This window comes from Nelumbo nucifera, chromosome 4 (genome assembly GCF_055504915.1).
Source record: "Nelumbo nucifera cultivar China Antique chromosome 4, China Antique-T2T, whole genome shotgun sequence".
In the NCBI taxonomy this organism is placed as follows: domain Eukaryota; kingdom Viridiplantae; phylum Streptophyta; class Magnoliopsida; order Proteales; family Nelumbonaceae; genus Nelumbo; species Nelumbo nucifera.
Window position 1 is genome coordinate 33,377,098 of NC_142652.1, and position 17,114 is coordinate 33,394,211.

Here is a 17,114-nt window from a genome sequence, read left to right on the forward strand (position 1 = left end):
ATTTTATTTGTAAACTTCCCAATTCAAAAAATAAAGTAAAAAAGGGAGGAATAAACATTACAAAATATATATATAGCAATCCCAAGACACAAGACAAATGGCATGTTTGGTTGTGTTGGTGTTTATTGAAAAAAAATCACCACATAAACACTACATGGGTGTTTCTATTTATTGATCATTAAACCATTGTTTGATTTCACTATTTATCAAATAAATACTAAAAAGCATAAACACTTAGATTTATGTGCGTGAGGCATTTAGGAAAATGTTAGAATCTTGTGTTCCCTCAATGCATATGCATTTGTTGAAATGATATGCTTATGTGGCATATTTGGGGCGTTAGAAGGTAAAATACATTTAAAATTATGCTCAACCAAACAATAAAAGCAATAAATGTTTAACATAAAAAAAAATGTTTAAAATAAAGTTGTTAGAATAAACATTTAAAGCAATGAACCCCAAAGATAAACACCAACAGAACCAAATGTATACAAAATCAATTCCTCATTTGACTATTGTTGTTTAAAACAATAAACTATGATAGGAAATGACTAAGTAGCAATGACCAAGGGTAAATTTGGAAAAATACTTTTTAACTACATATTCGGTTTGGCTTGATTTTGATTTTCAAGACTGATAATCCAAACTGACTTGATCTAGTAGCTTATTAATAGGGTGTTTGGTTCCATGGATGTTTATTCAATAAGTGCTGCCACATAGGCGCCACTTCAGCAGTCCTCTCATGCTCTTCCATATGCATTGAGAATGGGCAAAAGTCGATTTCGATTTCAGTGCATACATACTTTTGGAGAAGTTATATTTTAAAGCTTCTACAAACATTTAGGCATTTTTTCACTCGTATGCTGATGTGGTGCCAGTGGTCATAAACGATTATAATTATTATCTTTTTCGATTTTACAAGCAAATAAATTATAAACATCGACAATAACCGAAATTGACCGGCGATTTTGAAAAATCGACCAAAGTCGGATTGGATCGGTTTGACTCACATTATTCACACCTTAAGTACTAGCACTAGCGGTCAATAGTTAATATATTAGATATGAAGCAGTTCATGGTAATTATTTTCTAATTTTGAATTGAAAAGAACAAACAGCTTTGCCCTAAGCAAAAATCATTTATTTTCCTCCCATGACCACGGGAGACGTTGCCTTCTCCCTCGCTTCCCCTTCTCTGAAGCTGAGCTCTGCTCCACGCTTAAAACTTTATTTAATGGACACTTAAGTCCTGCTCCATCCTTCAACCTCTACAAGAATCGATGAACATGGCGGCCGCTTCAAGGCGCTTACTGTTTGGCACTTCCGTTTTCCGTATTCACAGAAACGCCTCTCCAGTTTCATCCTTTATCTCCAATACTCTCATCAACATCCGCGCTTACCCTTCCATTCCTCTCTCTCTCCGATTCACCCAGGCACATCCTTCTCAAAGACCACTCTTCCATGGCTATAGCTCATCCGCCGCCGTCGATAACCTCTCCGACAATGGCGAAGTCGCAAGTTCTCACCCCTGGCCCGAATGGGTGACCTTTATCGATCGTTTGAAGAGTAAAGGCTACTTCGATGAATCCTCTCCTGCGGCGGTCGACGATGAGGCCGAGGTTGGAGGTAGTGACTGTGTTACCGCTGTCACTGGTTACACCAGCAAGGACTTGAACCGCTTGAGAAATGCTTGTCTGAGCTTTGCGCGCGATCGGTTTGACATTTTCAAGTATGTTCTCGCTGCTTGTTTTATTTTAAAGCTGGTTCTTCTGATTGATTATTAAAGTTCAAAGGGTTCCAACCATAGTCTGCAAATTGTGTGTCTTTTCCATGGTATCGCATATGGGCATGCCTATGATTAGTCTTAGAAGGGAACACGATAGATTTGCAGTATACAACCATAAATCTCGCCCTGTATGACTGTATCCTCTGAACTTACGCTGGGTCTTTTCCTAGTGCATTCTGCAATTCTAGAATATGGATTTACCAAAATTGTTGACTATGAAAACTAGTGAATTGGAAGAGTATTTAGAGACTGTAGTCAAACTAACTAACGCCCTCCATCTGGGAAACCCCAGAGCATTGGGTGCTGGAGGAGTATTTAGTGACTGCATTGGAAGTGTTTTGGTAATATACTCAGGCCTTATTGGGGAAGGAAATTAAGTGTGAGGAAACTTGTGGTGGAAGGGGACTCAAAAGTGGTCTTGAAATAGATGCAGCAAAACAAACAAGGACCTTGGCACTATTGGCATTACTTGAAAAGCTAAGAGCCCTTGCTTCAAAACTGAATGCAAGATTCATATGGACATATAGATCAGCAAACATGGTTGCTGATGCTATGGAAAGACAAAAGGTGAACAGGGAACAGTTCTGTTGGGGTATATGGTAACTGCATGTAAGGGCAGGGGGTGGGTCTTTTATACATTTTAATAAAAGTTATTGTTACCAATCAAATAGTAATCTCTCAGCACCAGCCAGACCACCTTACATTTTTATCTTATGAAAAATTTCTGGATAAAGATACCCCTAATTAAGTAATAAAACTGTAATGACAAATATACCCTTGCCTAACTTCTAACCCCAGACAAAACAAGAGAAATTCAAGAATAAGAAGAAGACTTAGATCAGCCTAAACTTCTTACAGGCTTACAGGTGTGGTACTTGTATACCCTTGACCATATCTCTTCTCCAATATGCAGATGATGCCTTGATTTTCTTAGATGCATTAATGAAGCAGATGTATAATCTAAGGGGTGCTCTTAGATGTTTTCAATTGCTTATGGGCTTAAAGATGAATCTCAACAAAAGTGTGATGATAGGTGTTGGGGATATTCAACAATCGGTATCGGAGGACTGTACAAGTGCTTTGGAATGTTTGATTGGAGATTTCCTTTTCTTATATCCTGGCCTGCCCATTGGGGGCTAGGGCATTGGTCCTTCCACTTGGCAACCTGTTCTAGGCCAAATTGAGCAAAGGCTGGCTGGTTGGAAAGGCAGGTGCTTGCCTTTTGGTGGAAAAATCACTCTAGAGTGTTGTTTCAAATCTGTCGATTAATTACTTATCCCTTCTAAAGCTCTTGCTTCGGTTTTGGAAGAGATAGAAAAATTACAAAGGGATATCCTGTGGAATGTAAAGGTGGAGAAAAAGAAATTTCATTGGGTCCAGCAGTAGAAAGTAGGGGTGTTCATTTGGTGTACAAAGAGAATGTTGAGGTGGGAATCCGAAGCCCAAACACAAAGGTGCTAAAACTAAATTATTTTTTGAGGCAGTGTTCATAAGGAAATAGTGGAGGATCATCAGAGATCGAACATGGGGAGTCCAAGGAGGGACGGGCGACAAAAGTTGTGGTAGTAATAAAAGGTTAATGCACTACCATGAGACTTCCTAGTTAATATCCCAAGTAGGGCGATTAGTAATCTCCAAGCACCTGAATAGGAAAAGAAAAATAAGTGTCTTGTTTGGATGTGTCTCCCTCTCACTAGGAACTAGTGGAACCCTCTGCTAAACGTACAAAGCTTGTTTGCTCCTACTTTTGTAAGTTGGCCAAAGAAGAGGGGAAGAATCCTATGGAGGTGTACAAGGGTAGCCATGTTTTGAGCAATTTGGGAAGAAAGGAACTAGAGAACCTTCTTAGAGAAAGAGAGTAGTACGGATGCTCTTATTGAAGCCATCGCCATTAGAGTGATCCGTCGGGTGAAGTCCTTGGAACTCTTTGAGGACATTCTTGCGGGTGGATTGATGAGGAAATGGAGGGAGGTAGCTGCTTCTGTTCCTCTAAAAGGAAGCTTGTAGGTCTTATTGGTCCCATTTTCTAGGGGGTTTATAAAGCTAAATTTTGATGGCAGTAGTGAAGGTAATCCAAGCCCTTCTGGCATTGGAGAAGTCTTTAGAAATGAGGATGGAAAAGTTATTGCAATCTACTCAGGCCCAATTGGGGCAGGTGGTTCATTAAGGGCTGAAATTTTGGCTGTATTGGAAGGAGCTCAAAAGGCCAAAGAGTTGAATTTCTGAAAGTTGTCAATTGAAGGAGACTCGACACTAGTGATAAGTTGGCTACAAAAGGAAGAGGAGACTGGGTGGTGGTGCTACATCTACGAGAAAAGGAAAATCATGAGAGTATTACAAGGAGTGGAGGTGGCATTTCATTGGTCCCACCCTCCAGGGGGTTTTAAAAGCTAAATTTTGATGGCAGTAGTGAAGGTAATCCGAGCCCTTCTAGCATTGGATAAGTCTTTTAGGCCTTATTGGTCCCACCCTCCAAGGGGTTTATAAAGCTAAATTTTGATGGCAGTAGTGAAGGTAATCCGAGCCTTTCTGGCATTGGAGAAGTCTTTAGAAATGAGGATGGAAAAGTTATTGCAATCTACTCAGGCCCAATTGGGGCAGGTGGGTTCATTAAGGGCTGAAATTTTGTCTGTATTGGAAGGAATTCAAAAGGCCAAAGAGTTGAATTTCCAAAAGTTGTCATTTGAAGGAGACTCAAAACTAGTGATAAGTTGGCTACAAAAGGAAGAGGAGTCTGGGTGGTGGTGCTACATCTATGAGAAATGTAAAATCATGAAAGTATTACAAGGAGTGAAGGTGGCATTTCACTGGGTGAAAAGAGATGCCAATGCTTTTGCTGATGCACTAGCTAAACAAGAGGTGGGAAGGAATGATTTGTTTTGGGCTATGTTGTATTTTGATTCTTTTTTTTTTTGATCAGTATATTGTAATTTGATTCTTAGTAGGGGAGGGCTAAGAGAGTTCATCTCTCCCCTTCATCTATGTACTTAATTATTCATATTTAATGAAATTGCTTTATGTTATTGATAAAAAGGGATTTTGTGTGTAGAACTAAAAAAGATGGGGGTTTGGGAGTGGGAATCTTCAATAAAGCCTTGTTGGGGAAATTGGTTTGGAGGTTTGGGAGGGAGAGGGAAGCTCTATGGAGAAGGGTTGTAGCTTGTAAGTATTGGACGGTTAATTTTGGGTGGGATGTGAGGGAGGTATGATCATCCTATGGGGTAACTGTATGGAAGGGAACTATGGGGTTTTCACTCTTTGATGCAGCAGTTCTTGTCTTGGAGAGTGGGGATTTGTGCTAATATTAGATGTTGGGAAGATGATTGGCTTGGAGTTGGGGAAGTTATGTGAGATGTGCCCAAGGCTGTATAGTGACAATTGCTCAATGCAATGAAGTTATAAATAGCTCAGTGGTATGGTTTCCTACTTTTAGAAGACCGTTGCTAGATTGGGAGGTGGAGGAATGTGTGGGTCTGTTATCAAAGTTGCATGAGGTGGTGGTTAATCCCTCGATGTCAGATTCAAAATGGTTGAAAGAATGCAAGAATGGAAAGTTTAAGTCAAATCTGTCTATAATGCTTTGCCTAGCAATCTGGTGGGGCCTGTGGAAATAAAAGGTGTTTGGGGGAAACCAGTTGCTCCAAGAATTGAGGCTTTTGCCTTGTTGGTATCTATGGGAAGGATTCTCACTCACGATAAGCTGAAAAAAATAGGCTTTCAATTCCCAAACAGATGTGTGTTATGTTTGGATGGGGAAAATGTTCTACATTTGCTAGTTCAATGCAACTACGTGAGAGGAATTTGGGGTTATTTCTTCAAACTATTCAACATGGATGGATGATCACCCAATGATGATGCTGAGATATTTGGAAGCTGGCCTAGAGTTATCGGGAATACTAAAACAAAAATCATTTGGAGTTGCATCCCCTTTGCAGTGTGTTAGGAGGTCTGGAAGGAAAGAAACAGAAGAATATTTGAAGAGAAAATGAAATGCAATGAAGATTTAAGGGCATTAATTAGTTCAAAGATAGCTGGATGCAGTGATTTAAAAGGCGCACAGGCAAGGCGCATTTTAGGGTATGTGCCTTGCCTAGGTCCTAGGTGCAGCCCTTTCAAAAGGCACATGCCTTGCACCAAGCGTGCACCTGATGTGCCTTGTGCCTCAGCCTAGGCATGCACCTTTTTAAAATTTACACTTTTTTGAACCTAGCAGTTGGGTTGGGGGCTCTGCCCTCGGACCCTTTCCGGAGCTCTTAGAACCCCCTATTTGCCAATGTTGTTCATTCATTCAATTTAATAAAATATCTTCTTAAAAGCAATTAAAGTTATAAAGTCATTATTTTTTATGTCAGAATTAAGAATTTAAGACCCGAACATGGACTTGTTTGGGTTTGCCTCAAGGGGCATGGTACAGAGGCAGCTCGTAGAATCAGGAACACAATATGTTTTACATCACTTTAGCTACTTGAAGTAATGCAATTGAGGAAAAAAAGAGATTATGGGTTTTACATGCTTGAAAATGTTTTATATGTTTGATTTTATTTTAAATGCACTTTACATGTTATGCTTATGCATTTTAATTTTAGATAATAGGTTTTTTAAGACATTACTTTTAAAATTTAAGTTTATATTTTTATTAATATTATGTTTAATGTATTTTTTGATTTTTCGTTTTTTTTTTTTTTTTTTTGTATTTCTGCGCCTTGCTCCAAAAAGGCGTGTGCCTCGGGCACAAATTGCCCCTTACATTTTTTTACGCCTTGTGCTTTTAAATTACTGGTTGGATGGGTTCTAATTCTTCCAGAATTTGAAGGTTTCAGTAAAGAAGACTTTGGAGCCGAATTATGGAGGGTATTTTTGTATTTTGAATTAGTGATTTGGTTAGTGAGTGGTTGTGCTTTTTGATTTTAAATTTCTCTTTTCTCTAATGTTTGGTGACTCCTTGTCACTGTGAAGATGTACTGTGCTTTTTTATCAATAAATTTTCTTCTTTATTTATCTTCACAAAAGCCCTTTTTTTGTAATTTTTTTTGATAGATGATACTTTACATGTGAAGTTTGTTATTTGAATGATATGTATATATATTTTTAATTTCCAATTTTGTTATAGGGCTTTTGGCTTCATTTCTTTATATTCCTTGCGATGCTCCTCAATTAGAAAAAAAAAGTTTTTCTTTTGATCATTAATAGAAAACGATTAAAAAGGACAAATTGTAATAAATCCTTTGGATCTACACTTAAGGCTAAGCTTTTTAAGCAATAAAGGGGACAAAAACAAAATTTTGCCATAAAAAGGTCAAATACATAACTAAAATGTTTTCCCAGTGAAACATTTTCTGGCCCTTTTCCTTCAAACAAAGGGAGCCTTACTGTTAATGGAGGTCTCTATGAATTATATGCTTTTGTTTGTGAATTAGTGCTTACATGACGGTTTTCATGATTAATGTAAAAACTGACAAAAATAGATATTTTGAATGTTACGTTATAGGATTCATCATATAATAAATTTGTTTATTGCCTTTATGTTGCAGATCATTGTCTACAGATGACATTCAAACTATTGTTGAGCGTGGATGTCCAAGCCTGTTTCGGAAAGCTGTTAATTCAGCCAAAAGGTTGAGAGCATTTGTTAGACTTGATGAAGGAGATGTAAGTTTTTTCTTTGAGCTGGTTGAAATGAATTAAAAGGCAAAACTGATAAAATATTAAAGGTAAAATTTCAGTATATTGCAATATTGCAGAAGAGCAACAAGTAGATATATTTCAATCAGGAAGATTGTTCCATTTTTTTTGAAACATAAGAAGATTATTCCAATGTTTGTTTATTTTTGTTTTCTCCCTCTGTGTGTGTATCCATCCATTTGCAAGGTGTTTACCACTTAAATTATTTAGAAGTTTTAGAATTAGAACTGTGAGTTTGGATTTATTGGAATTTCTTGCTTGCAGGTGTGTAGTGCATGTAATTTGAGAGGATCATGTGATAGAGCTTATGTGATACTAAAACAATCTGAAGCTGCCGCCCGTACTGTGGATATTGTGCGTATGTTGTTGATTTATGCACTTGATCCACTTGTCGTTTCTGGAGGAGAGAGACCTCATGGTAGAGAGAAAATTGAAGCATCTGCTCGCAAACTGCTTTCTGAACTGACCGAACTGAGTGAAACATCCCCTGATCCAGACCTTCCAAAACCAGCATTGAAGCCTTCTAACCGAAAGGAACAATCTGAAAATGATATGGATAACACACAGTATCAAAATGTTGAAATGAAGAGAGGGGATTGGATTTGTTCCAAGTAAGTCACATAAAAAACTCATATGCTGGAAACACTTTTTTTTATCAGTGAATGTATGGAAAGGCATTAACTAATGCACAGGTTTTTGTTTATTCCAGTATATAATAAATTGTTGTTTCTTGGAATTGCTTAAACTTGTGGAGTTGGATAATGCATATGCATATCTTTTGGAGTATCATTAATGGCTATAATGATGTAGGATAGCCTGACTGCCTGAGTGGTGGTCAATTCTCTCACAGTTAATGGATCATAATAATGGTAAAGAAAAGAACATATAGATAGAAACCGATGAAGTCAAACCTCTCTGCCTAAATCATGTATTGCTTAACCAGTGGGCCTTTAATAAAACATTGGAAGAAAAATTCCTAAGAATCAAATTCAAGCAAAAATGAAGCAAAGTTTCATTCAGTTTAAAAGTATGTTAATTCCAAAAAGAAAAAAAAAATGTTTATGGCAGTGTTTTAAAATCTGACCCAGAGATTGAACTGTTTTCTCTTTGCCTGGTTTAGTATTGAAGATTCAAGGGTTTGGAGTTATGGGCAGACATAGTGTTCATCATATACACCAATAAAACCCATATTACATGTAAAACATGTTAAAGGGCAGCCAAAACAATTGAAAGAAAGAAAAAGAGAAAGAAGAAGAGGTTGCAGCTTACTTTCTTTTGGGCATTCATCACTGAGGTAGAAAAACATCTTTTTTATATTTTCCCTTCCTCTCTTAGTTCTACTAGGTTCATTCGTTTTCTCTGCCACCTCGTTTCCTTCTCCTCACCCTATAGCTTACTCCCTTTTCTTGATTTCCCAACTCCTACTTCTTATATTTATTGAGAATTTCTCTCCTATGGTCCTACTTAACACCTCCCCTCTTTGTTGGTTTCCTTCCCCAACAAATTACATTTGATTTTTTTATTACATATTTACATTAATTCTCTATTGAAGTTTAATGGTTTTGATGTTTTTTTGATAGATAGTTTAATGGTTTTGATGTTAATCCAACTACCTTTTTCTCCAGGCAACAGGTCGAATGGTCCTACCATTTGGGTCAACAATGGGTTGGAAACAAGTTTATAGATCACACACGGGACACTTCCCTCGAAATCCTAAGAAAAAAAGTAGAAACCAACCATGCCTTTGACTGACTGTGTAATTTTTAGATGGCTCCCAAAAACCTTCTAAAAGTAGGCTTTTTATCCTTAAGTTATCAATTTGAAAAAACAAACAAAATAACTTCTAATACTGATGCGAACCAAATTGCCCCCCTCACTCCAAAAAGAAATTCAAAAAATATATCCTAAAATAGATTTTTTAACCCATTACAAGTTTGGTATTAATTTCTAAAGAAGAAAATAGCTTCTAAAACCAATATGACAATACGTAATTACCTATCCAGTGTTCTAAACACGGTGAGGCAATGGCTAGTTGTTTTGGCCTTGCTAGGTGATGTGGCGACTATTTTCTGCCTAGGTGCTGACTAAGTACCACAAAAAAGATATTTCTATTTCAATATAATGTTGTAACCTCATATATAAGTTAATAAAATGGAAGGCTTTTGTGTGTGTGTGTGGGGGGGGGGTGCCTTCAAATATGCTTAAAGCAATTGGATGTGATCACCTTGTATATGCCTATATTGTTAGCTCCATGCAAGCACTGCTCCACCATTTCTCTCTTATTTTAGGCATCTCTATTTTAGATCCCCTCAACCCAGCACATGCCTTCAAACGTGGTTAGCAGAGATAATACTATTTTGAAAGTTGGAGATACACACAAAAAGTAATACTTAAGAACAACTTTGTGGTAGTTGTAAATTGACTAGTTGACTCTTTTGTAACAGTATACATTCCAAACTGATTTAAAGATGGTAAAATGTGTAATCTATCTTAAAAATTCAAAAATTTCAGAAGCAGAAAATCTCATTATGGGCTTCATGGCTTTGTAAATTGGCTGTTATCGCTCAATTCATGTCTGATTTGTAAATCTTGGATTATCAGGCATGTACTAAATAACCAACCTGATGGCATGAATATCAAGCCAACTGAGCTAGTTTTGGCCCGTCAAATTTAGTTTATTAACAGAACAATGGACCTAAGACAGTTCCATATTTGGCTTAATTTAGCCTCAAGTAATTCATTAATAATTCTGAGTGTATCAAGTATCAACAGATCAATTTGTTAATTTTCCAAGATGATTCATGTTTTCTTGTGCATGTTTTTACTTTTATTACAAGTATCTTATGTCTGCAGTCCTTAACATTGACAAAAGGAATTAAGTATTTCAGATGTTTCTAAATGCTTAATTGAGAAGTTCTAGGATGCCATCAATCCATGTGTTTCTACAGGCCTCAGCATCCATTCTGAACCAGGACAACCCAGGGTTACCTACCTGCCTTTTCTAGGATTAACCTAGAAAAGGATTACAAATAGATGACACACCCATGGAGAGATGAGTGGTCCCTGTAGTGTTTACTGGATAAAAAAGTAGAAGTTACACTAGTAATGATTGCAAATGGTATGCAAAGATTATACGTCTTATCTTTGTTGGATGTTCTATTCAAAATTACATATATAACTCATAATTTCTGGTAGATGTTAAATGAAAGAAAAAGTGGAAAATATTTAAAAGTGTTGCGCGATCGCACCCATATCTGATGGATGCTGGAATACCATCTATGTAGACACTAGACAGAGGGACTTCACCTATCCTAAAGAATTTACAAAAGCTGACAAGAAGATGAATGCATGGAATGGTAAATGGACTGAAACTTTTTTTTTCCCCTTTTTTTAAATGTGAAAATTTTATTTTGATATTGTTCAACTTTGCCCCCATGATATGGTTCATCAAAGAACAATAAGGCTGGGTTTGGTTTGAAGGAAAATGTAGGGAAACCTTTGCAAACCATATATTAGGTTTCCTTACCTTTTTTGATTAATGAGTGATATTTTATTCAAAAGAAACAATATGATATTACAATACAGACTGCCCAAGGAGAGGCACAAGCTGGTACCTCTCCTCAACAGCAACAATGTACTACATCAGACTAGGAAATGAAAGTTTACAGAGCTGCCCAGAATAAATGTTCCCTTGATACCCCTTGCTTAGCTAACCCATCCGCTATGGTATTAGCTATTTTACCCACCCACTGAGAATTAACAGTCATGTTCCTTGAAAACCAATTAGCTTTCCTCATAATGTCCCTGTAGCACCAAATAACTGAATCTGGATTTTTTAACCAACCCACAACAACTTTGGAGTCTCGTCTCCTTCAATAAGCAAATTCTGAACTCCTAACTGGTCTGCAATCTGAATACCTTGTACCGCCGCTAGAAGCTCAGCTCTAATAGAGTCTCTTATACCCATGGAGCCTGAGAATAAAGCTAAGATATTGCTGTCTTTATCTCTCAACACTCCTCCTATCCCTGAGAGATCTGAATTTCCTTGGCTGCTACCATCAAAATTCAGCTTTGTCCAGCCTTCAGAAGGAGGCACCCACACAACTGGTACCTTGTTCGTCCTGGTACTGCTACTAGCCACAACTATCCAGTTCCTCCAAATGTCATCAAAGGAGTATAGTTTAAAGGAATCCAATGATCTCAGCCAGTGGATTGCCCTGGTCAAAATACAATCCTTTATTGCCTGAATATCTCTCATTCTCTTGGAAAATCCTTGCATTTCTTTCTTCCCAAATTGTCCACAAAGCAGCAGCTCTAATGCACCTCCACATTGTTTTACCAGTTTTTGTGGGCCACACAAAGAAGGAAGGGTCAAAGAGCTGATCTACGGTTGTAGTCAAATTCCACCTGCACCCAGACAAGGCAAAGATCCAACCCCAAATAGCATCAGAAAAAGAACAGAATAAGAGTAAGTGAGAGCAGTCCTCACCATTAGCCCTGCAAAGTACACACCAGTTAGGAGACAAATACATGGAAGGCCTTCTCTTCTGCAATAAATCCGAAGTGTTGATTTTCCTATAGAACACCTCCCTGGAGGGAATAATAATTTTAGGAGGTACAGGTCTAGACCAGATCTCCTTAGCTGGAAAACCCAACTGTCCTGAGGAAGAGCAAAGGTTTCCCTACCTTTTCCTTCAAACCAAACATCGCCTTATGTGGGAAAACTTTTTGCCCATGTATTTACTACGTGAAAAGGCAGACGATGGAAAGATTGGAAAATCACATATTTACACCTGGATCTGTTGTTACTTAATGCCACAGAAATAAAGTCACTACCCAATACAGGTCCATCTGTGTTCTTGCCTAACATTTTGACTAACACCACTGACATTTATGTGTGTGTATGTATGTATGTGTGTGTGTGTGTGTGTATATATATATATATATAAGAACAATAAATTAATGAAGATATATGCCCAACTTCAGTAATACTTAGGCACATCTCTTCATGAAGTTGCTGTCATGTGTGTGTATATATATTGCATTTGTTTATAATATCAGGCAATAAGACTAATATGCACCTTTCTGTTCAATGTTGCAGGTGTAATTTCATGAACTTTGCTAGAAACGTGAGATGCCTAAAGTGCAGGGAAGATGGGCCAAAGAGAGTTAGTGTTGATGATGTTGAAATGAAGAAAGGGGACTGGAACTGCCCAAAGTAAATCTTCCTTTCCACTATGACCTCTGTCTTCATTATTATCATGTTGCCATTACAAGTGCATCTTTTCTGGCTGGCACTTGTTAGATAAATATTCTTCAACTGGATTTTGTTTTATAGGTGTGGATTCATGAATTTTGCTCGCAATATGAAGTGCCTGCGGTGCCAAGAGTCACGGCCCAAAAGACAGCTAAATCCAGGGGAGTGGGAATGCCCCTCGTAAGGCTCTTGTTTCATTCAGTGTTGATTTCTGACATGCAGTTTATTGATATTTGGTTATGAATATATTGTTGAGATTGGGTTAGAGTTTATTGATATAATTGATGGATTAACATTTTTTTTTTAATTTTCTGCAGATGTGATTTCTTGAACTACAGGAGGAATATGGTCTGCCTGAAGTGCAAGTGCGATCGTCCAAAGGATGAGGGGATGCAGTACGAGGATCAAATATGGAAAAGGCCACGCCAAGTAGCTTCTTAAACCATCTAGGGCCTGTAGATATGTGTGCCTGAATGATGATGGAAAGTGGAGTATATCATAACACTATCTTTTTGGTTGAACTTGTGTTCAACAAGGAGGAAAAAATGATTATCATTAGAAAGAAAAGAGAGAAAAAGATACCACATGTGTTGATGATACAGACTGCAATGTCCATAATTAAGCTTGCTTTCGTTGTCCTTGGAATTCCCCATTTGAAATTGGAAGTTATTCAGGTTGTTAGAGCTACATTCTTATCCATAGCCAGGATTATATTTTTTCTCAGTTGGCTTCATATATGAGCTGGTTTTTGTTTTTCCTGCACTCTTTCATTTAAATGGTCTACATTCTTATCAACCAGAAACTAAAACAGTATACCAGTAATCCAAGACTCACCATATACTAAAAACTATCCAAGACATAATGGACAAAAATCTTTCCTACTTGAATGCTTGACAATCTGAGGCTACTTTTTCTCCTCGTTTGGTAGTTTGCTAATTGAAAGGGACTCACGTCGTCGAAAAAAGAAGTTTACCAAAACAAAAGTGGTGGAAAAAAAGGAATCAGAGGTGCTTGAGAGCTCCATCATCGGATTAGACAAGACTGCTAGCACATAATATTGGGAGATGTCTTTACATGGATTCTCAGATCAGCCAATCATCTCACTACTTAGCCAGTTAGCCCCTGGGAAGATTATCTTTTGGGTTGAAACATGTTGCATGATTTCATGGGTTTATCTGATTGTATCCAAAGTGTTTTGTACAACCGATTTAAATACTTTTAACATCAATAAAGCATTTTCAGTTACTGATAAAAACATGGTGGTTATCCACAAAATTCCTCTGGACATGAAGATGAGAGCATTGAGAGGTATGGATGAGCCAATGAGGGGTGCTCACCTTCGTCGAGCTGAACAGTTATCTCCATCAGAGATCTCCTTTCACTGTTGTGCTGCTGAAGTTTCCAAAGGTGGCTGTACCAAGACCAACGAGGGATGATGCAATTGGTTGCCTCATTTGCAATCTCCTCTCATTTCATTGACTATGTTACCCATATACTGCAAGGAAACGACCAAACATGGTGTAATATAAGGAATTTACACTAAAAACTGAGTTATACACTACAGCATCCTGGTATTGTAGTTCATTGACACCAATTTTGCATTGAATTTCAGTACAAATTTGCACGCCAAGGAGGAGCAAAAGGGTTATGAAAGTGCAATTATGTACTGTCAAGAAGTTAGTCAGGTACAAATTTTGGGATTGGTCAAGGTTTGCACTGCAGACAAATGCAGACTAATGATTTCAAATTTGTCGTTTTTCTTCGTACAAAATGCTTTAACAATAGAGAGAAATTCTGCAACTCTTTGAAAGCTTTGAGGATAGTACATCAAATCAAATGGTCCAAAGTCATCTCATCATGCTAATTTTTCTTATCTTCTTTTGGTAGCATAGAGCATCACTTACATGGGACTCATCCAATGGATGATCCAATTGCTTGGATGTCCAACACTTACCAATTTAGAATGCTCGACATTGCTACTGCATGTCCTGTGATCCCAGTGGCGAATGTCAGGTGCAGGAGCATTGCACATATCCACATAAAACAGAAATGACTAAGAGTTACATTTATGTGAAGTTTTCTATGTTCCAGACAGTTGATCACAAGAAACACTTAAATCAAGCTGGAATTACACCAGATGTTCCTGAGATTCTAAACCATATGCTCAGCTCATCTTTAGAATTGAAACCAATGAAACCTTAAATTTCCTCCAAATTAAATATCTAGTCTGAACCTTTTGCTCAACCAAATGAAACTTGTATGTGCTTAATGAATGGAACTCATGGTCCAAAACTAAAGGTCTTTGTGGTACTTAAACCGAATGGTGATTGCTTGCACTCACAACAAGTTGACCTTGAAGTCACCAAAGCTAGTATCCACACATAGGATCCTCTAATGCAAATAGAGAGAAGAAAACAATCTAATCTCCACCATTACTGCTCAAAAAACCCCTGAAAACTTCTAAGGTCATAATGTTTGCCCAGCACCATGTTTGCTCTTTTGAATAGAACTAGTCTGACCAACTTTGTCAATCAACTCTGAAAAGGTAAGATAACTTGGCTTCAAACCTTTCTTAACCATCTCATTATAAAGATGAAGGGCCCTTGTCATATTTCCATTCTTGTAGTAGGCATGAATCACCATCTCATAAATGAAAACAGTAGGCAACAATGATCGATCTTCCATAACAGTTATATAATTCTCTGCTTCCTTTGACTTCCCACATTGACATAGGCTTCTAATCAATGATGTATAGGTCATCAGACCAGGAGAGAGGGCCCTATATTCCATCTCATAGTACAACTTGAGAACTTCTTGGATCTCACCTAGTTTCCCATATCCATCAATAAGATATGAATAAGTGAACTCATCAGGTAGAAACCCTTTGTCTAACAAGATAGTCAAGATGGTGTTGGCTTGCTTTACATCATCACTTTCACAGAGCTTTGCCACCATCTTGTTGAATGTAGGGCAACTGGGCAGAATTCCTTCCTTTATCATTTCTTCACAGAAGTTTAAGCTTTCTTTCAATCTCCCATCTTCAACAACTCCCTCGATGAGAAAATTATACGTGTCAGTGTATGGCTTCAACCCCGTGACTTTCATTTCTTGCATTAATCGGTTTGCTTCATCAATTCTTCCCTGTTTACAGTGGGAACCTATGAACAGAGTATAAAGAAAGGAATTTAGACGGATGCCCCTCTTAAGCATTTCTTCAAACGGCTGTTCTATGGAGTCTAATGTTCCAATCTTGCACTTGCCATGTATAATCAAAGAATAAGCTACATCATCAAGTATCATGTTTTTCTGAAGAATCCTCTTCAACAAAAGAATTCCTTCTGCAATTCTCCCCTCTTCTAAAATCCTATAAATTAAAGAGGTATTGACTATCACACCAGGAGAGCATCTCTTTCCATGAATTCTATCCAATAATTCTACAAATTTCTGCAGCTTCCCTTCCTTGCACAGTGCACTGATCATGATTCTTGTCGTAATTTCATTTGGGTAAATCCTGTTTTGTATCATAAACTCATAAATATTCCAAACCAATTCAAACTGATTTGATTTCTGAACAACGTGGATTAAAGTGTTGAAACTTATTAGACTCGAAGAGAACCCATGTTCTTCCAGGTAGCGACAGATATCAAAAGCTGTTCTGAACATCCTCAACTTGGAATACGTTTGTATCAAGAAATCAAACAGGAAATGACTCGAATTAGTGCTCTGGTAAGTATCAAGCAGCGTCTCAACAACCACAAATCCCGACAAATCTCCTCCGATGCTCTTTCTTATAACCGACTCTAGCAAAGCTCGGGCGTCGTTGAGCATCCGGGCTCGAACTAATATCTGAACTGCAACACAGTATGATCGAATTCCGTGTTGGAAACTCTTCCGTCGAGCCGACCAGTGGAAGAAACTCAAGGCCCGTCTGGCGTCCGCTGGCTCTTTCAATTCCAGCAATATTTTCTCGACAACCGAGTCGGTTAACTTGATTGAATCGAAGTTCCCACTCAGTGTATCCCAGTTCCCACCTCTCCTCAACGAATCGCAGACTCTGTCAATGACTTCCCCACTCTTTGATTCTTCCTTGCCTGTGTGAATTGCTTCAACCATTTCTAACCCATGAATCTGAAAGCGAATACGCCGGAAGTTACGGATTTCTGTGGAGATCAAGCTCCGACCTATTCGAAGCGAAAACCCCATTTGGATTTATCGAACGGCTCTATTTTCCAGAGAAGTTCGAGGTATGGCGGGAATTTCAAAGGCTTTCTTGTAACAATGGACGAGGGAGAGGGCGTTTGTATATAGTAAAATGACCAATATGACCTTTCGGTCATGAACGTTGTTATTCAAACATCGTGGTAGTTTTGGTAATTCGATAAATATAAAG

At 37.9% G+C, this 17,114-nt stretch overlaps 2 protein-coding genes across 3 annotated transcripts; one reads left to right on the plus strand and one right to left on the minus strand.

Moving 5' to 3' along the window:
* The first annotated feature begins 1,112 nt into the window (after nucleotides 1-1,112).
* On the plus strand, nucleotides 1,113-13,856 carry LOC104609977 (zinc finger (Ran-binding) family protein). Of its 2 annotated transcripts, XM_088903868.1 has the most exons (7): nucleotides 1,113-1,728; nucleotides 7,317-7,434; nucleotides 7,732-8,078; nucleotides 12,569-12,685; nucleotides 12,806-12,904; nucleotides 13,042-13,163; nucleotides 13,717-13,856. In XM_088903868.1, coding segments are annotated over exons 1-7 (1,254 nt in total). In that variant the 5' UTR covers nucleotides 1,113-1,279; the 3' UTR covers nucleotides 13,719-13,856. The 2 variants fall into 2 exon arrangements, with proteins under 2 accessions (XP_088759994.1, XP_010274731.1); XM_010276429.3 differs by lacking the exon at nucleotides 13,717-13,856 and having other exon boundaries at nucleotides 13,042-13,457.
* Nucleotides 13,857-15,048: 1,192 nt separating this feature from the next.
* LOC104609978 (Pentatricopeptide repeat (PPR) superfamily protein) lies at nucleotides 15,049-17,044 on the minus strand. Its single transcript, XM_010276430.3, has one exon. The coding sequence runs from the start codon at nucleotides 16,925-16,927 to the stop codon at nucleotides 15,191-15,193; it is 1,737 nt and encodes a 578-aa protein (XP_010274732.1). The 5' UTR covers nucleotides 16,928-17,044; the 3' UTR covers nucleotides 15,049-15,190.
* Nucleotides 17,045-17,114: the final 70 nt, after the last annotated feature.